At 41.8% G+C, this 22,637-nt stretch overlaps 1 protein-coding gene across 2 annotated transcripts in view; it reads right to left on the bottom strand.

Moving 5' to 3' along the window:
• Positions 1 to 7,551: 7,551 nt before the first annotated feature.
• The window catches only part of SORCS3 (sortilin related VPS10 domain containing receptor 3), a 267,664-nt gene continuing 252,578 nt past the window's right edge, over positions 7,552 to 22,637 (bottom strand). For both annotated transcript variants that reach the window (XM_005520720.2, XM_088059520.1), the window contains exons 21-27: positions 20,549 to 20,672; positions 17,844 to 17,956; positions 15,874 to 16,005; positions 14,605 to 14,704; positions 12,476 to 12,581; positions 8,222 to 8,382; positions 7,552 to 7,644 (exon numbers count right to left, since the gene is read on the bottom strand). In XM_005520720.2, the coding sequence (XP_005520777.2) occupies positions 7,580 to 7,644; positions 8,222 to 8,382; positions 12,476 to 12,581; positions 14,605 to 14,704; positions 15,874 to 16,005; positions 17,844 to 17,956; positions 20,549 to 20,672 (801 nt within the window). In that variant the 3' untranslated portion in view covers positions 7,552 to 7,579. The remainder of the gene's footprint in view (positions 7,645 to 8,221; positions 8,383 to 12,475; positions 12,582 to 14,604; positions 14,705 to 15,873; positions 16,006 to 17,843; positions 17,957 to 20,548; positions 20,673 to 22,637) is intronic.

Raw genomic sequence — 22,637 nt, 5'->3', positions numbered from 1 at the left:
AAATCCCTCAGTGTCTTACAGTTCAGTTCAGATCTCTAACAGCCTGTAGACTGGAACTGACAGGAACACTTCAAGGTTAAAAAAAAATTAAAACCATAGTCTCACAGGTATTTCTAACAGTATCTCAGATTATTCCAAGTGTAGGTGATATTATTAGGCAGCAAGGTCCAGAGCCACAAATGGATTTAGACTTTCAAACTTGCCTGCAATAAGCTTCAGACCCTTCAGCACATGCATGCTGTGGAGGGCTCCTGAGGGAGGAGAAACCTTTCTGTGTGGCACGTTTTGGGTCTCAGTCTTTCTGCATCCTCGGGGACTCGTGAGTCCCAGAACCACTCTATAATGAGGGGTGTGTACTTGTTGGGACACTAAGTGCACCCAAGTGTCACCAGATGTGGCAGCAGCAGATGCTGCCCAGGCTGACTTTGATTTATCTTGGTTGTCAGATTATCTCACATTTATTTTCACCATCCCATTAAAACTTCTTTACTCTCCCTGGTTTCTCCAAGGGTCTTTTCATGAAATGTTCATTTCAAAAAGACAAGGACAGGTAGCTACACCCCTTGTCCTAGTCCAGACAATTGCCTTAGTTCTTGATGGCCCATTCACACAGCTCCCTGTGAGGCTCATCCTTGTCTCCCCTCCCAGACAAGGATTTTAACTCACTGCTTCACCCAGCATACAGACAAATTAATATCCATGAAATAGAATTGTGTCCCATGAACTGACAAATATTTCACAGTGTTTTGTTATCCCATCTTCCTTCCCTTTTCCAGCTTCAGGTCCATTTTCCTTACCTGCATCAGGAGCTGCTTCTTTTTCACAGCAACCACTCAACCCTTTGAATAAAATCACATGTAACCCTGGGTTGAGCTTGGAAATTGGCCAACAAATCCTGCCTGAACCTTCACCCACCCAACACTGCTCTATCAGGACCCTCAGTGCTCAACACTGGGACTTGAGTAGGGAATCACTTGCTTAAAACTTGAATTTCAATGCTGAGCATCAGGATGTGGGAGCAGAGATGACTCCATCTTACATAGCCTGAATGTGCTACATCTCCTGTTGATTCAGTTCATCCACCCTGAGACTTTAGAAACCTCCTGTGCTAAAGTCATTAAAAGATTAACCAACCATGTGCCTCTCACTGTGCCTCCTGGTCAGCCACAGGATCCTAGCCAGCCTGGTCCACCTCTCTTCTTCCTCACTCTGCTTCACGTCTGGCTTCCAGTTTTTCTCTCCTTTTTACTTTCCAGGTTCATGTAGCCAACACAAGATTTTAAAAACATGCATCATCATAATATTTCTGTTTAATTTAATAAACATGTTTCTCCTTCCTTCCAACTATGTCCCCTGTATGTGATTTTTCATTAGTAGTAGTATTATAATCTCCCCTAAATTTTGGTCTGAAAACTGCTTGACATTCACAATTAGGCATTAAAAAGGATTTATTCCGTCCTTGAAGTATGCATGTAACTCCTCTTAATGTGAGAGCTCAGACTGATGTAAATCAAGACTAAATTCACTGATATCAGGGGGCCTGAAAAGGTAGAACCAGCATAAAGCAATGGTAAAACAATTTTTTTATATTTATCAAGGGTAAAATCCCAACACCAACAGCACAGTTGCCTTCTGTCCTTCCTCTACCTGCACAACTACATTTAAAATACAGTCAATTGACCTACTAGCAACAATTTTTTTGGAATTCAGGAACAATTTTTTTTTTTTTGCAAGGACAAATCTTTCTATTCTGCTCACACATAGACATACATGAAACAGTTCCTAGTGAGGAATTTCCTTTCCTCCATGACCCAAAATAAACTCAACTCTATGGTCTCATATAGAAACATCAGCAGATTTGTTTGTTTAATTAATGTTTCAGGGTAAAGGGAAAAATGTATAGATAAATACATTTAAAGGTTTTGAAAATTTCATGGCAGCAGTCCAGTACTGCTTTCCTTGCCTTTATTTGCTGTCTTTGGGAGAAAAAAGTCAGCTTATAATAAAGCTTAGAAATGTGATCTGTCTCTGGGTCCTGTCACCTGCCATTTCCCTGATGTAGCACCATGATATACAACAGCAGACCAGCACTCAAGTGATGTATTACAATAATATGTCAGTAACGCAGTGGTGCTTTGATAGTCCTCAATAATCAGAGTACTTCACTGGAGAGAGGGCCAGGGGAAAAGGAAGACCCAGGCAGAAGGCAAAGTCAGCTAAGCACAGCCTCAGCCTGTTGCAGTGTGCAGTGCCATGAGTGAAATAAGTGATGAGTTGACTCCAGGAGTAGTTATGATGAGTTTTCCTGAGCAGCACCGTATTCCCTGATAGAGGGGTATTTGGCACAACCACGACAATTTCATAATGTAGTAAACAATGCTGAAACTACTCTTAATAAAGGGAATAAGAGGTCCATCCTTCACAGAAAAAACAGCTGGATTCAGACAAAGATTGAGCTCCTGCTCATGTTTCTAGGCTATGAAGTTTAAGTGCCTGCACTTGACTTCCCAGCTGTACTTAGCTGGGCTTCTGAGCAGTCAAGCACTGGATTTCAGTGGAAGCTTGTTAAACCACGGCAATTTTATCCTTTGTGCCTGTCTGTCCATAACTTGTAGCTCAGGATCCCATGAACTCAAGTATTACACTATCATTGCTGAAAAGAGGGGCAGACACAAACATTTCAAAAGCTGAGAGGTCTTCTGCAATGCTGAAAGCACCTCATACATCACACTTGGAGACAGCCAACCTAGTCCTTCATGGCCTGACTTTTTCAGCTTTCTGACATAAAGAAAATCAGAAACAATTGCAGTTTATGAACCTCAGACCTAAAGGAAAGGTGTGCATGCATGCATGTGCATGGGTGGAGATGGCTGATACATATCCAGAGACACACTTCCATGCTCCCTTTTCTGTTTTTCAACAGTCTCTTCTGCCAAGGAGTGAAGAAACTTTTTCTTTCTTTTCTTTTTTTCCCCCCACATTGGCACTTTACAGTCTCTTAGAAGCTAAAATCAGATAGGTGAGAGCATAGGATTTATGGGGTTGTGCTTGTACAAGCAGAGTGTTCTCCCCTTCTATTCACCTCTGAGGCTCCAAAGAGAATCTGCCTGTAGAATGAAAAGGTAAGAAGGTAATTATTTTTGGAGAGGAGCACTAAGAAGAAAGGAGAGGTAGTTGTTTTCTCTTTTATCTTAAAAATCTTGCCTTAGAATATTTCTCTGTTGACACTCCATGTGCATGCATGACCCTGAAAAACAGAGTTGGAGGGATAGATATAGCAAGGGAAATTCAGAAGAGAAGGCTTTGCCAAAAGGAAATCTAAAAAGGACAAGGATTGAAAAAGCAGCCAGGGGTAACTCTGATGTACAAAAATACATTTATTTTCAACAATTTCAAAACCACTGCCTTTTTTTACAGTAGAAATATTCAAATGGAACAATAAAACCAAGAACAGTATATATATATGTATATATATGACTCATGCAGTTGTATTACTGTGTTCAGTACGGGTATTGCAATTGTCTGTCTCATTTAATCCTTTGAAACCACAGTAGTGGTTTGGGTTTAATGCACTGTCCAACATCATCAGAAAGAATGTGTGGATTCTGGTTCAGTTCATTATCCCTGGAATGTGTGTGGGAGCTGATTGAAGGGAAAGGGAGGAGAACAGGACATCAGGACATCTTTCTACATCTGTGAAACCATAGTCCAGAAGAAAATGCACACTTCCTACACATGTTCTCATTGATGGCAACTGTGTCTGAAACACTCCATAGCCCTCTGTCACTCAGGTCTCACCTCTGATCCTTCCAGGTTTAGTGGTAGGGTTCTTGAGTACCAGTTAGGCTAAACAAATGAGCTGTTCATGGTTTATATCAGACTGTCAGCTGCACAGAGCCAGAAGCTGCATCTAGTCTCCAGATCTCATGCATTATTCCTAAATTACAGCTAATCCATCATGGGGGAAAGGCTGGCAGTGATAGAGGGCACTGACCCAGTCTCTTGCTCTCTGTCTCTCTCTCTTTCATTTCCTCTTTTTACATAATTACAGTGTGGGATCTATTTCTGTTCTATTGATGCCATTGCCTATTTCCATCTCTACTCAGGTAAATAATAATCTACAGCTTCAAGGATTTCCATTACCATTTACCTCAGGGGTAAAACTTGCAGGGGGGAAAAAAACCCTGATGGCAACCCCACGTTGTTATTTCCCAGCAAGAAAAATAAAAGTGGCCAGTACTCCAGTCTGTGCTAACACTGCAGCTCAAACAGGGCTGGCTGCCCGATCCAAACCTTACAGAGGTCCCATGGATGGACAGGAATGAAGTAACAACCCTTCCTGTATTCTAAAGGAGCAGATTTCAGTCATGAACCCAAGCTTTTTTCAGCCTCCATCAGCTGTGACTGTGCCCTAGAAAAGCAGGAATGACCTGGTGAATGTGGTCTCATGCACAGCTTGGGGATGTGCCTGGAGCACACACCCTGGTCCTGACAGCATGAGCCGAACTACACTGAGAGGCAGCAACATCCACCAAGTCTTATGGAAGAAGTTTGAGCAAACGTAAGAATCAGTCAGGTTTTTCTGACATGCAGTTTTGGCTTCATGGATTTTTCTTGTTTGCTCTGTAGGATACTTTAAGATCATTTTGGATGGAAAATTACATCCTAGACAGGTGTTTCTCCAAAAGTGTCATTCAGAAATTTCTCAGCCTTCACTGAGATTAAATTTCTTTTGAGAAGTGAAATTTTTTTATGTTTTATTCAATGGCTTATTCCCAATTTCTCCTTCTTACTTTCTCCCATTTGAGACATTTAACAGAAATTTTTAAAAGTGTAAAGGAATAAAATGTAAAAAAATGTGAAAAGAAATTAAGAAAAAAGATTGCAAAAACTAATCCTCTGCCTTTATGTTAAAACAACATGTGGTCAAGCCCATGAAAACCCTATAAAATTCCAAACAACAATGAAAATTTTCACTTTGCCTCATGGTTTCCAAAGGAAATAGTTAATACAGAAAATACTGAGTATTTTACATTCAGTCCTCTGCAGCAGCTCAGCACAGCAGTACCTCAAATCCTAATGATCAGCAAAGACTGAGATCAGCCCACAATTTTGCTCAAAGCCCATGGGACCATTGTTCATGTACATCCCTCCCACCTATACCTAAATGGGAAGCTATGGCCTTGTGCTAACAGTCCTATCACCAGACTGGGCCATTACAGTAAACTACTGTTGGTGTTTCAGAACAGAGACAGTAATGCAACAGTTTATGCACTTGTGATGGATGGAATCCAAGGTTAAATGGAATAACACAGCCATCGCTCTTCACCTTGTATTAGAAACCAGAGCAGAAAAGTGAGGGGGAAAACAGAAGAGAAATATTTTTAAATCAGCAGAAAAAATAAATAAATAATTGCACAAACCTGACTGGAAAGGAGAACTGGGAATATTTAGTTTTAGTATTTCTCAAGAAACAGTTCTTCCTTATTTTTTAGGTTTACATTTTTCATCTTGAAACACCTCCTCAGTTCTGCAAAATTGTGTTTAATCACTTTTCTCTCCACCTGCAGAGCCATCAGGAATCTAACCTTTGAAAGACATTCCAGCCCACTAACAGAGTGAACACATGTAGCTGAGACTGGTTTGTAGCCCACTGGCCTGTTGCAATCAGAAAGACAGCAAAGTAACACCTAAATTCCAGACATCTCCTTATTTGAGACCAGGTATATTAAAGGTGATTGAGGTCCTGTATCCAGATCCTAGGAAATGGTAACAAACATTGTCATCTGCTGTCATTTCTGCCTCCTGTTACCAAACAAACACTAGAACATCTTCCCAGACATGCCCCAAATCTTCCTTCCCCTCCTGCTGGGTCCTAGAAGTCAATACTCTGCAGAATAAGGTTCACTTTTGACATCATCAACTCAAGAAAAATGGATAAAAAGTAATTCATCACTTCATCAAAGTCAACCTCTTGCCCCTAAACTCCACCTCTTCATACGGATATCCTCAATTCAGTGTATTAAAAAGTTTCTACAGAGCTTTTTCAATATATTTTCTTCATTAACCTCCCTGTTCTAATCAGAAAACACCAACCTACCATACAGAAATCTCCACTCTGAATTGGAAGCTGCCATTCTGCAGCACTCACAGGAAAGAACCTTTCATAGCTCATTAATGCAGGTCTGACCCTCCACTGCCCTCTCCAAAGAGTAGTCCCTAATAGCCTACATCACGTTCAGCCAAAATTTACTACTCTTACACATCCTAAATAGCACTTCACTTCATCAGCTAAACTGCAAAAAGCATGACATCCTCCTGGGAATAAAGCTACTGCAACCTGCCCCACTGTTGAGCTCAGCTTGTACTGGGTACAGCAAGGCTGCTGATATTTGCCCACACAGAGATGGTGATGATTTCAGGATTCTTTTCCTCATTTTCACTAACAGATGCCACTAAGATAATTCTCAGAAGTGGGCAACAGTGACAGAGATGAATAGATGATAAACATCATTAAAATATTCATGACAAGCTCATAGTCTGGCCTGCTAATATCTTTTTCTGCCCCATCACGAGAAATGACACTATATATATATATATGTAAAAAAAGGCTTGCAGTTATACATAGAGAAATAAACTACTCTCTTTATAGAGAGCAGTGTCAGATTGAAATATGACAGACAACTGGAACACGCTTGGAACCCAAGTGTGACTCAAGTGCTCACCAGGGTCCCTGTTTGGCTGGCGTGTACGTGTGTGTGTGTGCACGTGGGCGTGCATGTGTGTGTGTGGTTCAGGTTTTCTTTTAAACATATCTTCTTTTACTAAACATTAAATTATTTCCCAAGAAATAAAAAGCTATGTACACTGTAATTATCTACAGTAGGCCTTCGGCATCCTCGCTATTCACATGCACAGGGTTCGGGCTGCATTCATAAACTCAGGCTTGCTCCTCCACTGCTTGTGGTGCTGTCCCCTCCAGCCAGTCTGTAGTCCAAGGAACACTGACATGTGTGTTTGCTCTGATTTTTTTTTTCCCTTTCTCAGCAGCCAACAGTGCCAGAGGGTGACTGAAATTAAAAGCAATTAAAAGAGACAAGATCCTGCAAAAAGCTGAGACATGCATGTCACTGGAAAGCGAGGGATGTTGGCATGTTGCAGAGCCTGGTCCAACAACCCAGTCTGAACCCTCTGGCAGGATGAAGCAGCTGATTCGTGACTTATTCTGAAAAGGGCTGAAAAGGGACAATTTACTTACATGTTGCCTGAGGTACGACACCTATCTGTTGGATTTGAATACTTAATTCCCATTATTTAACAGGAAGCTGGCATTCAAATCTCATTGCACACCTGACTCATTCTTTGCTTTTTATTTCTAATCTGATGTGTATTCTTTAAGTATGAAAAACCTCTGCTATTTATGAATGCAGCCCTGGTAAACACAAAAAGCCCACCCCATTCCCTCCCAAATGATAATAATGACATATAACTCTTTCTTTTTTCATAATAATAATAATTATAACAATAATAATTACAAATAAAAAGTCAGAAATGCTGTAGACCAAGTGGATTCTCAGTATTAAACACTAGTGCAGTTGGGGATTTCCTTTGTGCTTTCACTGTTGGCAATTGTTGAGATGCTTCCTGTGGAGGAGAAAATAGAGAAGAGAATCAGTGCAGTGGCTTCAACAGTCTGGTCTATGTTGCTTCTCACTCCTCCTTAGGATGTGGTAGTGTAAGTGTAAAGACAGAAAAGATGCTTAAAAATTACACATTCTTTTATGTATTTACAATAAGCAGGGGACATGCAGAAAACTCAATTAATACAGCTCAGCTGACCAGCAGTAAACTCATTAAGCTATTAGGGACATATTTGCTTGTAATCATAGCACACCAACAGTGTAAGCCTGGCTCAGCAGATTCATTTGAGGGTGCAGGGAATTTGGCACTCCTCCACAGGGAATAGGTGTGAGCCACAGCTATTACCCACTTCTTTATACCTACTGCTGGAGCCACGTTCCTACCCTGGGAAAAGCTGAAAAGCTGTAAGAGAAACTCCATTACCCTGCTGCTGAGAGAGATTTGCTCAGTGAGAGATTATCTCAGTGCCTCAGGACTCTGCTTGTACTCGAGGTCACAGTCACTGCCTCTCCTAATACCCAAAAGACCAAGATCTTCACCCAGACTGTGAAACAAAACTCAGTTGAGGGCTGTCTCTCACCCATCACTCGTGTGTCCAGCTCTTTGTCCATCAGCTCCTCAGGGTCTGTGAACTCACTCAGGGTGATTTTGGGGGCATTTTCACTTTGGCTGACAGAGCCAATCATTTCCTGCTCCTTGTCATGCTGAACTTGGGCATAGATGTTAATCCAAGGGATTTTCCTGCACAGGAAAGGAAAATGAGAGGTTATGTTTTTTAACACAGGGATCCTCAGCATGTCATTTATTAATGAGACAAACTAAGCTGAGACCAATCCCAGAAATGCAGCACTAGCAGTGATGCAAAGTATGAGCTCTCAGAATGGTGAAACTACCACATAGATGTTCATCTCTGAAAGTGCCTTTAGCATCCACTAATTCCAATAACAGCCTACAGGTACTCCAAATCTCAGGCCATTGTCTTCCTATCATGTGCACAAAGGCTCCTTCAGCTGCAAACTTCAATGTTCTGCCCTTTTAAATGAGAAATTGTGCACACAGTGGACACTGCACTCAGCTCAGAGAACAGCAATCAACTAAGTACAATCAGCTGCAATTGTCAACTCTCTCAGTATTTATTATATGATCAGTGTTGCATTGGAAACCAAAAGTAAAAATCAATTTGGCAGTAGTATCAACTGAGCAAAAAAATTGCTGGGCTTGTTGCTGCTGACAGGCCCACACTGACTCAGAAGAAATTGCCACATCTGAGAGAGTTATAAAGAATTGTTCCTGCCTCAGAGTCAGAAAGGATTTGGACCTCATAACACCCATCCAAAGTCTATTTGTTACCATTCCATTGAAAAAGCCAGTTTTTCATGCTATGGATCATGTTGTAGGGACTTATTTTTCTTTGCTGCTCAGGAAGTCAAGGAAGTGAAGGGATTATTTCTTCCTCCTTCTCCCAAGCAAAGTTACCTTGGCCTGCTAGAATGACATCCTTGAGAGTCAGTTAGGTAGACAGATTATATAGGCCTAGACAGACAGGTAGTAATCCCTGGGGGAATGCAAGTTTAAAATGAGAGACCCGAAAAGGAATGTGTTAAGCATCATGGGGGTTGCCAGGATTATCTACATTGCCTGTTGGAAGTTGGCTGTTTTTTCCTAATGTGCTTAGAAAGTCTTTGTGCCACATGCAGTTCACACTGCTCCAATAAGGAAAACTTAGAGAATATTTTAAGTTCCTTAAAGCACACAGGAGCTAGAGAGAAAGAAGTTGTGTTCAAAAGAAGTAATATAAAATGCCATACCTTTATGCTGATCTGTGTGCTGTTGGATATGTCAGAGACTGAAAGCAGCCTCAACTCTCATTAATTCAATAGATCTATGCTGATTTTATTCCAGTGAAGTTCTGGCCTAAACCAACTTGTGCTGTTGCTTGATTTGGCATTCTGTTCTTAACCAGCATCAAGCCAGGACATACTTGGGAAGTTTAGCAGCAGCAGACAAATCTCATGATCACCCTTTCTCCTACCTTCTAATGTTTAAATATGCCTTAAATGCCACCAGAAGATACAGGAACGACACAAGAAATGAGTGAGAACGAATGCATTCCCATAGGATCTAAGTGCCCAGAATTTGTCTGGAGATGTACAGAGACATGAGAACATGCCTGGAGATAGTGGAAGACTTAGTTCTGCTTCCAAACAATTCAATGGCAGAGCAGTGATCGTCTCTGAACTTCGAGTGGAAAGGTGAGAAAAACTCTTTAGAACTGTGAGGCAGAGAGCCAAGGTACTTCAGAGAGTTGGGAAAAAGGAAACTGAGATGGCTGTACATATGTGAATGCACACCCAAATACCTAATCCTGCTGTGATTACACAACCACATCGCTCTGAGCACACACAAGCACACAGTCCTGCACTGCTGTCCCAGGACACACACGTGGACTGCCCCACAGCCCCACCACTGCTCAGCACTCATACACACACAGTACTGACAGATATATGCTCAATCTTCCAGAAAAAAACCAACTTTTTTACAGATTATTTCCATACTTTTCCCTTCTTCCTTCCTTTTCCACTGGGACCTCCTCAATAAGCATCTCTCTGGCAGCAGTGTTTAACATGCCTGCTGAGTCTATAAATTGATGGACTCACAATAACCAGTCTGTGTGCAAACCAGCAAAGCACCAATTCTATGAATTTGTAGAATTAAAAAATCACATCAGCTCTCCCACAACCTTTCCCTGTCAGCAGAAGTTCTGTATTCAGGCTGGGACCACCACTAATCAGAGAAGTACACTTGGATAATGGACCTCTGCATCACTGAGAGCTACAGGAAAGCTTTTGGGTTTGCTCCTCTTTTTCTACTGAAAATCATTGCATGCTCTCATTTCTGCTCCACTGAGCCAGGGGTTTTAGACAGAGCTAAAAAGTTGCTTTCTGTTCTGAAAAATCAAGTTGAGAACACTCTGTGTATATGACTTATCCTAAACTTTGTCAATTCAAACTGGGGTTTCCCCTTTGGGACAGAGAGATAAGAGTGGACAGCCAGCTAATAAGCTTTTGGACTAAGCAAAACTGATGCTTTAACCACCTTCCTCTTCACTTCCAATTTGTAATCAAACAATCAACTTTCAGACAGATTTTAACAAGGCAGGGTCTCCACAGCCCTAGAGCACAATAGAAGGCTGACGGCTGCTACACTCAAAGCTCAGAGTGCTTAAGTAGTACAAGAGTCAGTTTTATGAGCTGCAGCAGCAGAACATGACCCAGAGAATGTCAAAGCAAAGTGCATTAACAAGCTCCTCACTGTTCTCTGGCAGCTGGAATATAAAGACCCTTTTTCCTGGTAACTGCTGACCACAAGACCAAGGACATGAGGCCAAACCCAGGAAACAATCTCACCAAGACACAAGGGAAAGCATGTCTTACACAGGGCTGTACCTACATCTTGTCACATCTCCCAGGAAGACTTCTTTGCCTTCCTCATCCTACACCTGGCTGTGAGAGACATCATCAGCTGCCTCCCCAGCTCAGTACTGAATCAATGCCTTAAACAAATCCCATTCCCCTGGGAAGCTGTATTCCACCTCACAGAAGCAGAGAGGGGACTTCAGGCTGCAAAAGGAGGTGGTGCTGTGGGCCTTGAAATCTGCATCTCAGCAGAGTCACACAAATGCTTTCCCTGGAAATTGTCCTGGGCCACTGAAGTCAGTGGGAGCTTGATAACAATTAGCAGTGTGCCTGGGACCAAGCACTACAAGGTGAGCCACTCACTGATTCGGACAATGGTGAATGCAAGATGTTAGCAAGGAGGGAAACTTTAAACCTGGAGATCAGGATAGATGCCTGTCTTATCATAGAATTTAATTTTGAATATTGTTTGTATCCCACTAACATCCTTAGAGAATACTAGCCTTATCCTGGGGGCAGAAAAGCTGGAGAAAGCAACATTTCCCTGGAATCTTGAAAGGAAAAGCTCTAGTTTTTTGTTAAGAGGAACTACTATGTCCAGAAAGTTTTATTTATTTAATTTTAAGTCAGACTCGGCTTATGTTTCTAACATAACATTTTGCCACTAGTCAGGACCTAGGCACACAGAGCATTTTATACTGTAAGTACTGTAGTGAATGCAAAGTTTCTCCTAAGGAGCTCCATCTGCTTAAAATATATCCTCAAAATCAGACCTTCAACAAACAGGCCACTCTTATCACATAGTTTGTTTCACAGCTTGCAGCAGCCGAGTGCCATGGGCCAGACCTGGTCCTGCCTGCTGTCTGGAAGCAGAAGATTTACATTAACATCTGTCAAGGTAAATCTCAGCACATATTCCCAAAGGCATTTTGATGCTTTACACAAATTTTCCTGGCTTTGAGTCTCCCACCTTTAACATAAACACACCTGTTCCTCTGCAAGATTAACCTATTCACTTTGCAAGATACAAATGAGATGCTGCTGCACTAAGGCAGCTGGGCAGGTGGGTACAGACTGGGAGAAGTCATTCATCATGTGGTTTTTGACTAAGCTTGCTTTGTGTATCTCAGTACTCAGTGAGCACAAAGGTTGCTTCCCATTTCTGGTCTGTGGTTTAAATACTGCTGCTGAAGCAGAAGATTATTTCTGAGCTCCTGGTGAAGTTTTGGAGCACCAGCTTTGTGGTGAAACAGCAGTAGATGGTTTTCTCTCTAAGTACCAGAAAGAGGGAACCACATTCATCTAAGCCTGAGGCCAGCATAGTTCACTCTACATTTGCAATTCAGGCACAGCTCTGCCTAGGCTTCCTGCAAATCGCCCAGCATCTCTTCCTCCCATCCCAAAGTTTTTCAACTTACCTTTTGAATTTGTAGATTAAAAAAACAGCCAAGCCCACAAACACCACTGACAACAACATCAGCATTGCTGAACTGCTGTGACCTGAGCTGGAATCCACAAGGGGTGCTGCAGGAGGAAAGACAAAGCATTACTATTGAGGGATATTACAACGAAACACATTAACTACCGAGAGCTGAGCTCAACTCTGTCTTTGTCACTTTATCACTACTGCATGGTGCATGCTGGTTTTGGCAAGACCAATCAGCAGGAAACAAATTGGTTCTCTTGTCCTTCGAAAGTCAAGGCCCTTTTTCAAGACAGTGCAGTCTGACATCCCTGAGTGAAAAGGCACAGCCAGCCACACGTAGCTGAATGCCCAATCACTCCTGTATTAACACTGGGCTATTACTTTTCAGGTTTTTCCAGGTACTAGAGTGGAAATGAATTTTATGAAGCATGGCTTAATACATCTATTCCCCTTTGGAGAAGATGCCTTAGAGCATCAATGAGCAGCACAACTCCCATCTTCCAAGGATATTCATCTATCTCACATGTGACAGGGATCTACTCCTGTAACAAGCCTCAAGGTCCATCCTTGTAAAGACTTTTAAATTGAGTCAGTTTTCATAATGTGGAAGAGCCCAAAGCAACAATCCTGGATCCAAGCACACAATACATTATAATATTTTGTAGATTCTGATCCTTGACATTTTGTCTAGCTAAATACAGTATATTCCTATACCTTGTTTATGCAGCTATTCCAAGAGCTCATCAAAGCACAGCATCTTAATGGCCTGAGCACTGTGCTGAGATCAAGTGTCTGATGAGAAGCCTCTAATGATGCACAAATGATTATAAGTAGCAGCTGAGTGTTTCTCGTTTTGCATAAATATTTGGCTTTGGTGTTTTACTATTCTCTATTATTTTTCTGTCACCCTGAAGACAGGGACAAAGTCATGCAAATAGTTCTGATTTCACTGTCAAATTTCCACACCTAACAGTCTGATCCTGCTAGTATTCTGCAGCTAATACTTTTGACTTTTGTGGGAATGACTGTCATTTCATCCAAGTCAAAACACTATAGGAATGGTCATGAAACAAATGCAGAACCTGCACTGGAAAGGGTGCAAGAATAGCTGCAAAATGTAATTTAAATGCAGTGTCTTGCTAGAACCAAGCCAGATTCTGGAGAAGTCCAGCTACCTGGAGACCTCAGACATTGCATCGCATTCCCAGTTTTGCAAATTAATCAAATTCAGGCTACTCCTAATGTGAGTATCTGACTCACATTCCAAAGGAACAGTTAGAGAGTGAAGGTAAAAGGGCATTGCCTGTAGGAAAGGTCATGAGCCTTGATTTAGCCCAGCTCTAGGCTCTCTGAGAAGAAGCTAAAGTGTATTATTGTGGGATACGAATCCCAGTCTTTCAGAGAGGCTATCAGCAAGGGCACTTGCACAAGATCCCACATTTCAGAGAATTATAAGGGTAGTCATAAAAAGTAAGGGCAAAAATAAATCCATCATCTTCTTTGTAACCATCACTGTTTCATCAATAGCTGAGACCTTCACACTAGGCTGGTTTAAAGTAAAGGGACTGACAAAGCTTAAAGTGACTCTTTGTTACTCTGTACAAAAATGGAGATAGGTAGAGTTGAAATTTAAATAAGTTCTAATTTTTGGAAGTCAATATTCAGGCACACATTCCCTTTAAGAGGCCTCTATATTTTCCTGAGTACTTTGCCCCTTTAAAGCTTCTTAGCCAGTCATAACAGGAACAAGCCCTTTGCTATAAGGATTTGATCAAACATCCATGAAACTTAATAATAGCCCACTGAATTCCACAGGTACTCAATAAGGCCTTAATGGAACACCATTCACCTGGTTTTCTAAAACACTTGAGAAACACCAATGCACTTGTTAGTTAAGCCACAGGGAACTCTTACAAGGTATTTTTTATGCTTGTACAAACTGGAGCATGAATATGCCCTTGATAGGTTGGTTTAACAGTTCCTACTTCTACCAAAACGTCTCAATTGGCATATAGCCCAGTGCCACAGGCCAGACTGTGAGAGCTCTGAGGCAGACTGATTCTCCTGGGGTTGTCTGAAGCCTCAGGAGAACCACAGCTGTGCCTTTGACTCCACACTCACCTAATGTTAACTGAGTAACATACACAACCACTTCAACACCAGGCTTCAGTTCAAACTGGACCAGGTTCTGGTTGAGAGCATTAAAAAGGATTTCTACCACCTGATGAAATAAGAAGAGATACAATAGTTACAGCATAGAAGATGGCAAAGTCTGGAGAACATTCAGGAATACACAAAGCCCGTGAATAGTGGCTGACATCTCTTAGTGGCTTCAGAAGGGCCTGAGCAGTGGAGAGGAACGCAGATGTGCTTTAGATGGAACTGGATATCCAGTGGATGTGGTTCCACTTGTTCAGAAGAAGCTTTAATACTGGTAGATCCTACTGAACAGGACAGAAATTACTCCGAGACCACCCCTCCAAAAAGCTTTTCAAACCTTCCCAACTCAATGCCTATTTCCTACACACTGACCACCATAAATCTGAGAGACCAGCTTTGGTAACTTCCTAGGACAAAGGAACTACTCTGCAGGGACTGACTTTACTCAGTGGGTGACAAGAACTTCCACTGAGTTCACCAGTCCTCTGAATAATTTAATGTTTGATCCAAACTTCCAAGAGTTACTTGGCAATGGGCTCACACATCGTTTGCACACTGTAAAAATGCTGCATACAAGAACATTAGCTAGAGCCAAACAGCCTCTCCAGCAGTACTTCACTCCTTTGCCTTTATAGACCTGATTTAATCACTTGGTAATTCTAACATGAAAGCTTCAGCAGCCTAGTGCTGTTGTTCTTTCCTTGCCTGCATATCACTGCTGCTATTCATCACTGTAATTACCTATTTATCTAAATGGATGGATATTGTAACTTCCAAATATAGTTTGCACAGGCCATTCACTGCTGCAGAAGGAAAAAAAAGAGGTCTTGTTTTGGTGATCTATGAGCTGAAGAGCCTGATTTATTTTTAGTAAACCTCAGTATATTATCTTGCTGCTTTGGCCTCCCTTTATTAGCATTCCTCCAGGGAGCAGAGGGAGTACATAGTCAAGGTTCCTTTGGCCGTAACTACTGTAAAAAGGACACTCCACTGATTTAGGAAGAATCTCTGCTAGTGGTAGACTGTGACACATCTCAGTGAGGTATTAGAAAATCCTGGTTTTCCTCTGAAAAGAATTTTCTTTAATGCCATAAACTCTACTGCCACAGCCCCATATGCATCCATTTCCACCACACTTATTGTAAGTACTTCCAACGCTGAGCAGCTTCAGGGACCCGTCTGCAAACAATATAACAGGAATAAATGTTCCATGAACCCTTCTTTCCTTACTTGCTCCAGATCAGCCTCATTGCTTTTCCTCCTCTCTGTTGTGTTTTTGTGGGGCAGTATGAAGAGTTCAGCAGAAGTAGGCAGCCCAGGGAACACAGCTACCAGGATCTGTTCATCAGGGATACCAGTCACCTAGAAGAAAAATAAAAAGAAGGCTTCCAGCTGCTATTACGTTACATATGTTTCCATTCACTTCCAGAAATGGCACTCCCATTAAATTGTTATTTTCCAGTTCTAATGTAGGTGTTGTGGTCCTAATGAGCTGTTCTGCCTATTTGGTGGGTCAGAAATTGAGCTTCTGCTAACGATGTACTCTACTTCCTTTCTGGAAGTGAATGCTGGCTTGACAGCAGCCCTGGTCCCAAAGATCTCAACCCAAAGTCCAAACCTGACATATCTCCAGATCTGAATGCTCCATATAGTCCTCCTTGCTACAAAAGAATAACTGACCCAAAGTCAGATCCAGGGAGTGTGTCTCAGAGCAACCACTGGTAAATGTGCAACTAACAGGGACGATATGAAGAAAAGTGCCTGCAGTCACCCCCTGTTATCAGGTTACGGGGATCCACAACTGCCACCCATGAACAGCAATGTCCCCAGAGGGAGCCTTTACTCCTGAGGCAGATCAGGAGGGCTGTGCTAGGAGCTGCTCAGTGCTGAACCAAGGCTGTCACAGCTGCCTTCAACAACACCTGCCCACAGGGGCTGCTGCCCTCTCTCCCCAAATCCAAGCTATGCATCCTCAGCAGGGCAGGAAGCCTCTCCTCCCTCAGAAATGCTCTTCTGCATGAGGCTCAGTAGCTCCATTGGCTCTCTGGTCCTGTCCCACCTCAAACTCCACGGCCTCACTCCAGAGCTGAAATGTACCAATGGGGCAGCCCATTCCGGGTGGGATATACGAGCAAGCATTTCTACCAGAATGCTACTGCTCTCTGTAACCATTCAGTTATGACAAGCCAATTAATTATTTTTGTCCTGCAAGTTTGATTCTCAATGCAGTAAAAGGGAAAAACGGTTTAAGAAAATTAAACCTACCATTTTTTCAGGATGGAAAAACAATCAAGGAAAATCTTATAAACTGTGAATTTTGAGTGGGCTGCAGATGAGAAAAGCTGAGCAGGAATGTACTTTCCCAGTAAAAATAATCAACCTCCATTTCTAAGAACAGCTGTAGCTAAAGCAAAAAAAACCGTAACAGGATACATTTTTGGCAGAATGCAAAACCAACAAAAGCTTGTCTAAATCTAGCTCCTAATTTCACACAAAACTAAAGCCCCTGACTACTTGATATCGTAAGTTATACTGTCCCCTTTCCTGCAAGAATATGAGTACTAGTTTACATATTCTAATTAATCCCAAGGGAAGATTCAGTATCTTCCACCTACAGAAGTCTCTCTTTATCCTATATTTTAAAGGTACGGTTCTTTTCCCTCTGAACCCTCATTTTTTGCCCCACTTGGAAAGAGAGTAGAGCTTTAAAATGTTCACCAGTTGCTACACTTAGCTGCATGTGGAACTCCTGACTATCAGGAAGAGATAAAAATATCTTCCTCATGTATCCAGAATACTACAATGTCTCTCTTCTGGGATGAAGTGGATCAGCTGTTTAACAACACATAGTAACACTAACCAAATATTTGGAATAGAAAACAGTACATACTGTCATATCAACTTGGAAAAATAAGAATGATGATGATACTATTACAATCTAGAATTTGTAAAATCCTCAGGGATATTAAAAGCTGAAAAGCACACAGAAATATTAATAAAAGTAATCGTAATATTTCCACAAAATCAGCAATATAGATTGTCTCTGCAAAAAGATCCAGCATATTAAGAAGGTTTTTATTGATTTTTAATGACAGTGTCATCACTGCTGTGCTTACCCATTCTTTTAAGCTAGCATGTGAAAAAGTGCATGTTTTAACAGCCTAGTCAATGCTAGCACAGACAAGGAAACAGATGCTCACCTGTGCTAGTGCTCTCTTGATGACTTTGCCAACATCTTGTCTCCATTCAGGGATGTCAGGGTTATGGTAGTCCAAGTTGGGAGAAAATGACAGGAGCTGAGATTGGAAATATTCTGGAATAGAAAAAGCATTTATGAGAAGGTTAAATGGGCAGTGTTTAGGGTGCAGACAAGGGTGCAGAAGACAGCAGGAGGACCATAGCTATCTTGAAGCAAGAGGGTGGGAAAAGGCTGAAGGAAGAAAAGGGCTGGCTAACACTAAGCAAGACAGAGAACTTGCAATGAAAGAATGCTTATAATGGTACTTATAAAGGACATTTTGGCCTAATGCCAACTTCTGGCTTTCCCCAGAGAAACAGAAGCGAGAATGCGAGGTGAGAGGATGCCTTCACAATGCCTCTGGACCTCGTAATTTTGCCACTCAGCTTCTTCAGATTCTGCTCACACGAAAGTTGACCAGCAAATAAGGCAGCACCTGGCTGAATTTTGGAATGCCTGTACAATTGAAGAGCGAACATTGCTGTAAGTGATGTTTTCTGTTTACTCTCCTGGAGGGAAACCAGGAGTGGTTAATTCCCCAGCAAAGGAGAACCCAGTGCTGCTAATGACTGGCTCATCAGGAAATGGCTACTGACAAAACACTTTCAAGTTCTGTCCTGACTGAATGATTGCTAGGAGGCAGAAAAGCTTCCTAGACTTAAAATACAGAACCATTACAATTTTTCTTCAATTTCAACTCTCCTCACTGGTCTCACCAAAGACCAAATCTGGAATCCTTATGGAAGCTGTGCAGAACAGATTTGGGACAGTGGGTGGCACAGATCTGGAATGGGAACCACAATCTTATAAAAGTTCTCAGCGTAGAAGATTCTCCTTTCTGTTTCTGGAGATGTTCTATGCCTCACCTTGAAGCAACTGATCTCCAGACACTTCAAATAAGTACCATTAATCATTTGTAAGAAGGCACTAGTTTTAGATCAAGATAAACCTGCCAGAGTATAAATGAGGAAATCCACAGAAAAGCAGGGATGTACCAGTACACCATTTATGTGGTATCTTTTGCAAGAACTGTTCTTTTTTTTCGATGGTGCAATATATTTTTAAATAAATTAAGTATCAAAGAACACAGGGAAAGTCTCTCAGGTTCTGAAGGTTTAACCCAGATATATAAAGTCTTTGACTTTTGACCCCTTAGTACCATGTACAATTTATTTTTTGAGCAAATTCTTTTCTGTTAACCTCAAATTAAGAATATGCCTGAATAAATTTCCTCACTGGTAATACCAGAAATCCAAGTGACTATGATCTTGACCCATAAGCACTTGACTCAGGACACAGATTAGGATACAAGTTTATCAGAGGACATATTTACTAAAGGTATCACTCATTTATGTACTCAGACTTGAACTCATCACCAGACTGAGAGGCTGGAAGGATTCCTTCCTTAGACTAGGTCAGTCTGCAGCACAGCACTGGGTAGGACTATTTGGACTGGATCCAAATGGGTCAACTTCTCTTTGTGATAGAACCCAAAACTTTGGATTTTCTAAACAGAATGGCAAAATTTCTTCCCAGGCATTTAAAAACAGTGAGGAGCTCTCTGTGGGACCTACTAGGACAAAAGATCAAGATCACCTGTGAGTATCACTCTTAAATAAATAAATCTGAATCAAATATATTTATTCACTGCATTTTGCAGTGCTCAAAATTATGAAGTAGAAGGTTCCTAATATTTGATAATAGCAAGTCAAGGTATTACTAAATCACATTAACAAATTATTAAAGCCTATTGCATTTCATGGCCAATCAATAAAGATCTATTTAGTTGCTGTTACATCTGAGTATACAGCAGGATATTTATTTGTATTTAACTACTGAAATAAGACACACATGGTTCAAGTACACAGTGCTGAGCTTCAAAGTAGCCCAAGTTATTTGAAGCCCAGGTTTCCCAATAAGACTTGAAGTTCAAAGAAAAGCTTGTCCTCAAATGCTGGATGCGAAAAATTGCATAAGGAAAATAAAGACTGGCACAGGGAAGAAATTATTCTCGCAGTCCTGTCAAAGCTGCTGAGAGAGCCCTTTCACCCAGGATTTAGCAAGCCCCAAACAGGGTAAGCTCTGTTTTCTGCCATTGGGTCCTTTTTGAAGCCCGTGACATGCAGATATGGCACGAACATACCAAACATTCCCCATAGGGAAGAGCAGTGGGCACACTCAGACCTCCAGCTGTGACATGAAAGATGGGCAGTGATACCAACAACAGAGTCATTCCTGTCCTCTTTTCCAGACCCCTCCTGACCCCTGTCATTTATACAGTCACTGACAGAGACACCAGTTGCATTCAGATTCCTTAATGATGCACTGTGACTATTTCTTTCCACAGCTGGGAAGATGAAGGAAGGCAGTCTGGTTCAAATGTTTTTTTTTATTTCTAGAAGTTCCCTGTCTGGGTCTGCAGACAGATCAACAGACACAGCAGACACCAGCCACCTTATTAATGCTGAGGTTATAAATTTGGTTAGCTGTCCCATTCTGTTCACTTCTGTATTTTGTCATCATGACAGATCTGAGCTACTTTATCATCAGAGGTTTGTCTTCAGAGGTTCCTACAGGCATTATCAAGTTCCTAGAGTTCATTCTGGATCAGCAATGATTGTCCGCCCTTCACCCCCCTGAGATGCGACTGCAAAAGGCTGAGGGTACCATGCACTGCGATCTCCTTGGTGTCCTGGATGAGGGTGTTGCCCCCAGCAACTTGCACAGTGACAGTGTTCATCCCCTCCACAGTGAACATGAACGAGATGCTGCTCTCCAAGGTGATGAGGGGCTGTAGGAGGCAAACACAAATGACAATATCAAAATCACGGTGAGATTAACTCAGGATCACAACATGTACCTGATTTATCCACCAGGCAGCAATTGCCTTGCTCCTTGATACAGGTGTGGTGCTGCATGTTTGCATGTCCTGCTAAGGCCCAAACACCATCCCATGAGCAGTGTCCCACAGGTAGAGGCTTCTCTCATTTCAGTAGATGTATCCTGAAATATTCTTCCATTTAACTGCAAGCCATTATTGTATAGACTCCTCAGCAGACCACAGTCAGCAGCTGCAGAATTAGTGCGGTAGAATGCAGCGTTGTACACACACAACCAGCTCAGCTGCTATATTTGCTCTACAAAACCCAACCTAAAATTGAAAATAAACCAAAGATGCAGATGCTTCTTCAAACAATCCATATTGTTCGGATTCAGGGCCAGCCTTTGCTTTTATGAGCACAAATCCATTTATCTCTCACAGAGCAACACTGCTCAGGTCAGAGTGAGGACATCCAGCATCGCCCTGTCCATGCTGTGAGTCTGTAAGCAAGCTGCAGGCACAAGCTGGCAAACTGTGCTAACCAGGCTGAAAGCATGGCATAATTCCTGCTGACAGTGCTGACTGAATGTGGCTGTGGAAGGGATCCACACTGGAGCAGCCCATGGGAAGGGCCCACATTAAAGAAATTAATGGAAAGCTGTCTCCCATGGGAGGGACTCCCTCCCACAAGCAGGGTAAGAGTGGGAGGCATCTTCCCCGAGGAGGAAGCATTGGAAGAGACAAGATGTGATTAACTGATGACAGCCCCCGTTCCCTGTCTCCCTGCACTGCTGGTGAAGGAGGAGGCAGATAATTCAGGAGTGAAACTGAGCCTGCAAAGAAAGGAGAGATGTGGGAAGGTGTTTTAAGATTTGGTTTTATTTCTCATCATCCTACTCTGATTTTATTGATAATAAATTACACTAATATCACAAAGTTAAGGCTGATTTGTTTTTTAACAGTAATTAATGCTATCTCTCTGTCATTATTGTGACCTGATTTTGTTCTATTTTATGTATCCTGCCCATGTGAGGAGGGGAGTGACAGAGTGACTTTAGTGGGCATCTGATGTCCAAATAGGGTCAACCTACCACAACTGAAAATCAAAGTTCCAGCCCTCACAATGCCACTGATCTGACAGCTGGTCTAAAGAAAAAACTCTTCATTTAGAAGAAACTACAAAAAAGGAAATAGTGATACTAATCTCCATTGCAAAAGCACACAGATGTCTAAGAGAACAGATAAAGCCACTGTACCATTGCTGTTATCCCTTCATTACTCTGCCAGTTTGATTTCATGGGAAAACTTCTAAACTTTCACCTTCCAGCTCTCACACTTTGTCTCATCAGGCTTCCAGCCTGACTGCACTGCACAACAGTGGTCACATGTGCTATTTTCATAGCCAAACCAAAATACCCACCTGCACAGGCTAGACTAACAAACACATTTCTCTCTCTCTAGAATACCACCTTCCTTTGACCCTCCCACCCATGAGCTGAAAAAGCAGTAAAAACTAAAGTCTTATCACATGGCACACACAGTCCAAGGGCACCAGCTCGTGCCAGCCCTGGAGGCCTAGCTAACATTTACTGAGATATACACAGACCCTGGAGAAGCTGAATGGGCCTGTATCAAACTGCAGTGAAATCAGCAATCCTCCTGGAGGTTACAGGTTGTGGTTCTGTGCAAAGGCAGATAAGAGGATGCAGTCTGGCCTTTAAAATTTTTACAATTACAATTTTTTTTTTCTTTTATTATGTGTGTATGCTGGACATTCCATTATCATGGATGATTTCACCTCCATCATGGAGTTTTAACATTCAGCCAACTCCTTAATTTTAATTCAAGAACCAAGACCTGGAAACTAACTCTAAATTAAATCAAGTAGTTTAAGGTTCATTTGCTCAAACCTATTAGACAGCTGGATACATTTAT

The sequence above is a fragment of the Pseudopodoces humilis genome, chromosome 9 (genome assembly GCF_049639895.1).
Source record: "Pseudopodoces humilis isolate 2021_Gansu_Grassland_sample_001 chromosome 9, ASM4963989v1, whole genome shotgun sequence".
NCBI classification, from domain to species: domain Eukaryota; kingdom Metazoa; phylum Chordata; class Aves; order Passeriformes; family Paridae; genus Pseudopodoces; species Pseudopodoces humilis.
The sequence above is the reverse complement of the archived record's forward strand: the minus strand, read 5'-3'. Positions and strand labels throughout refer to the sequence as shown.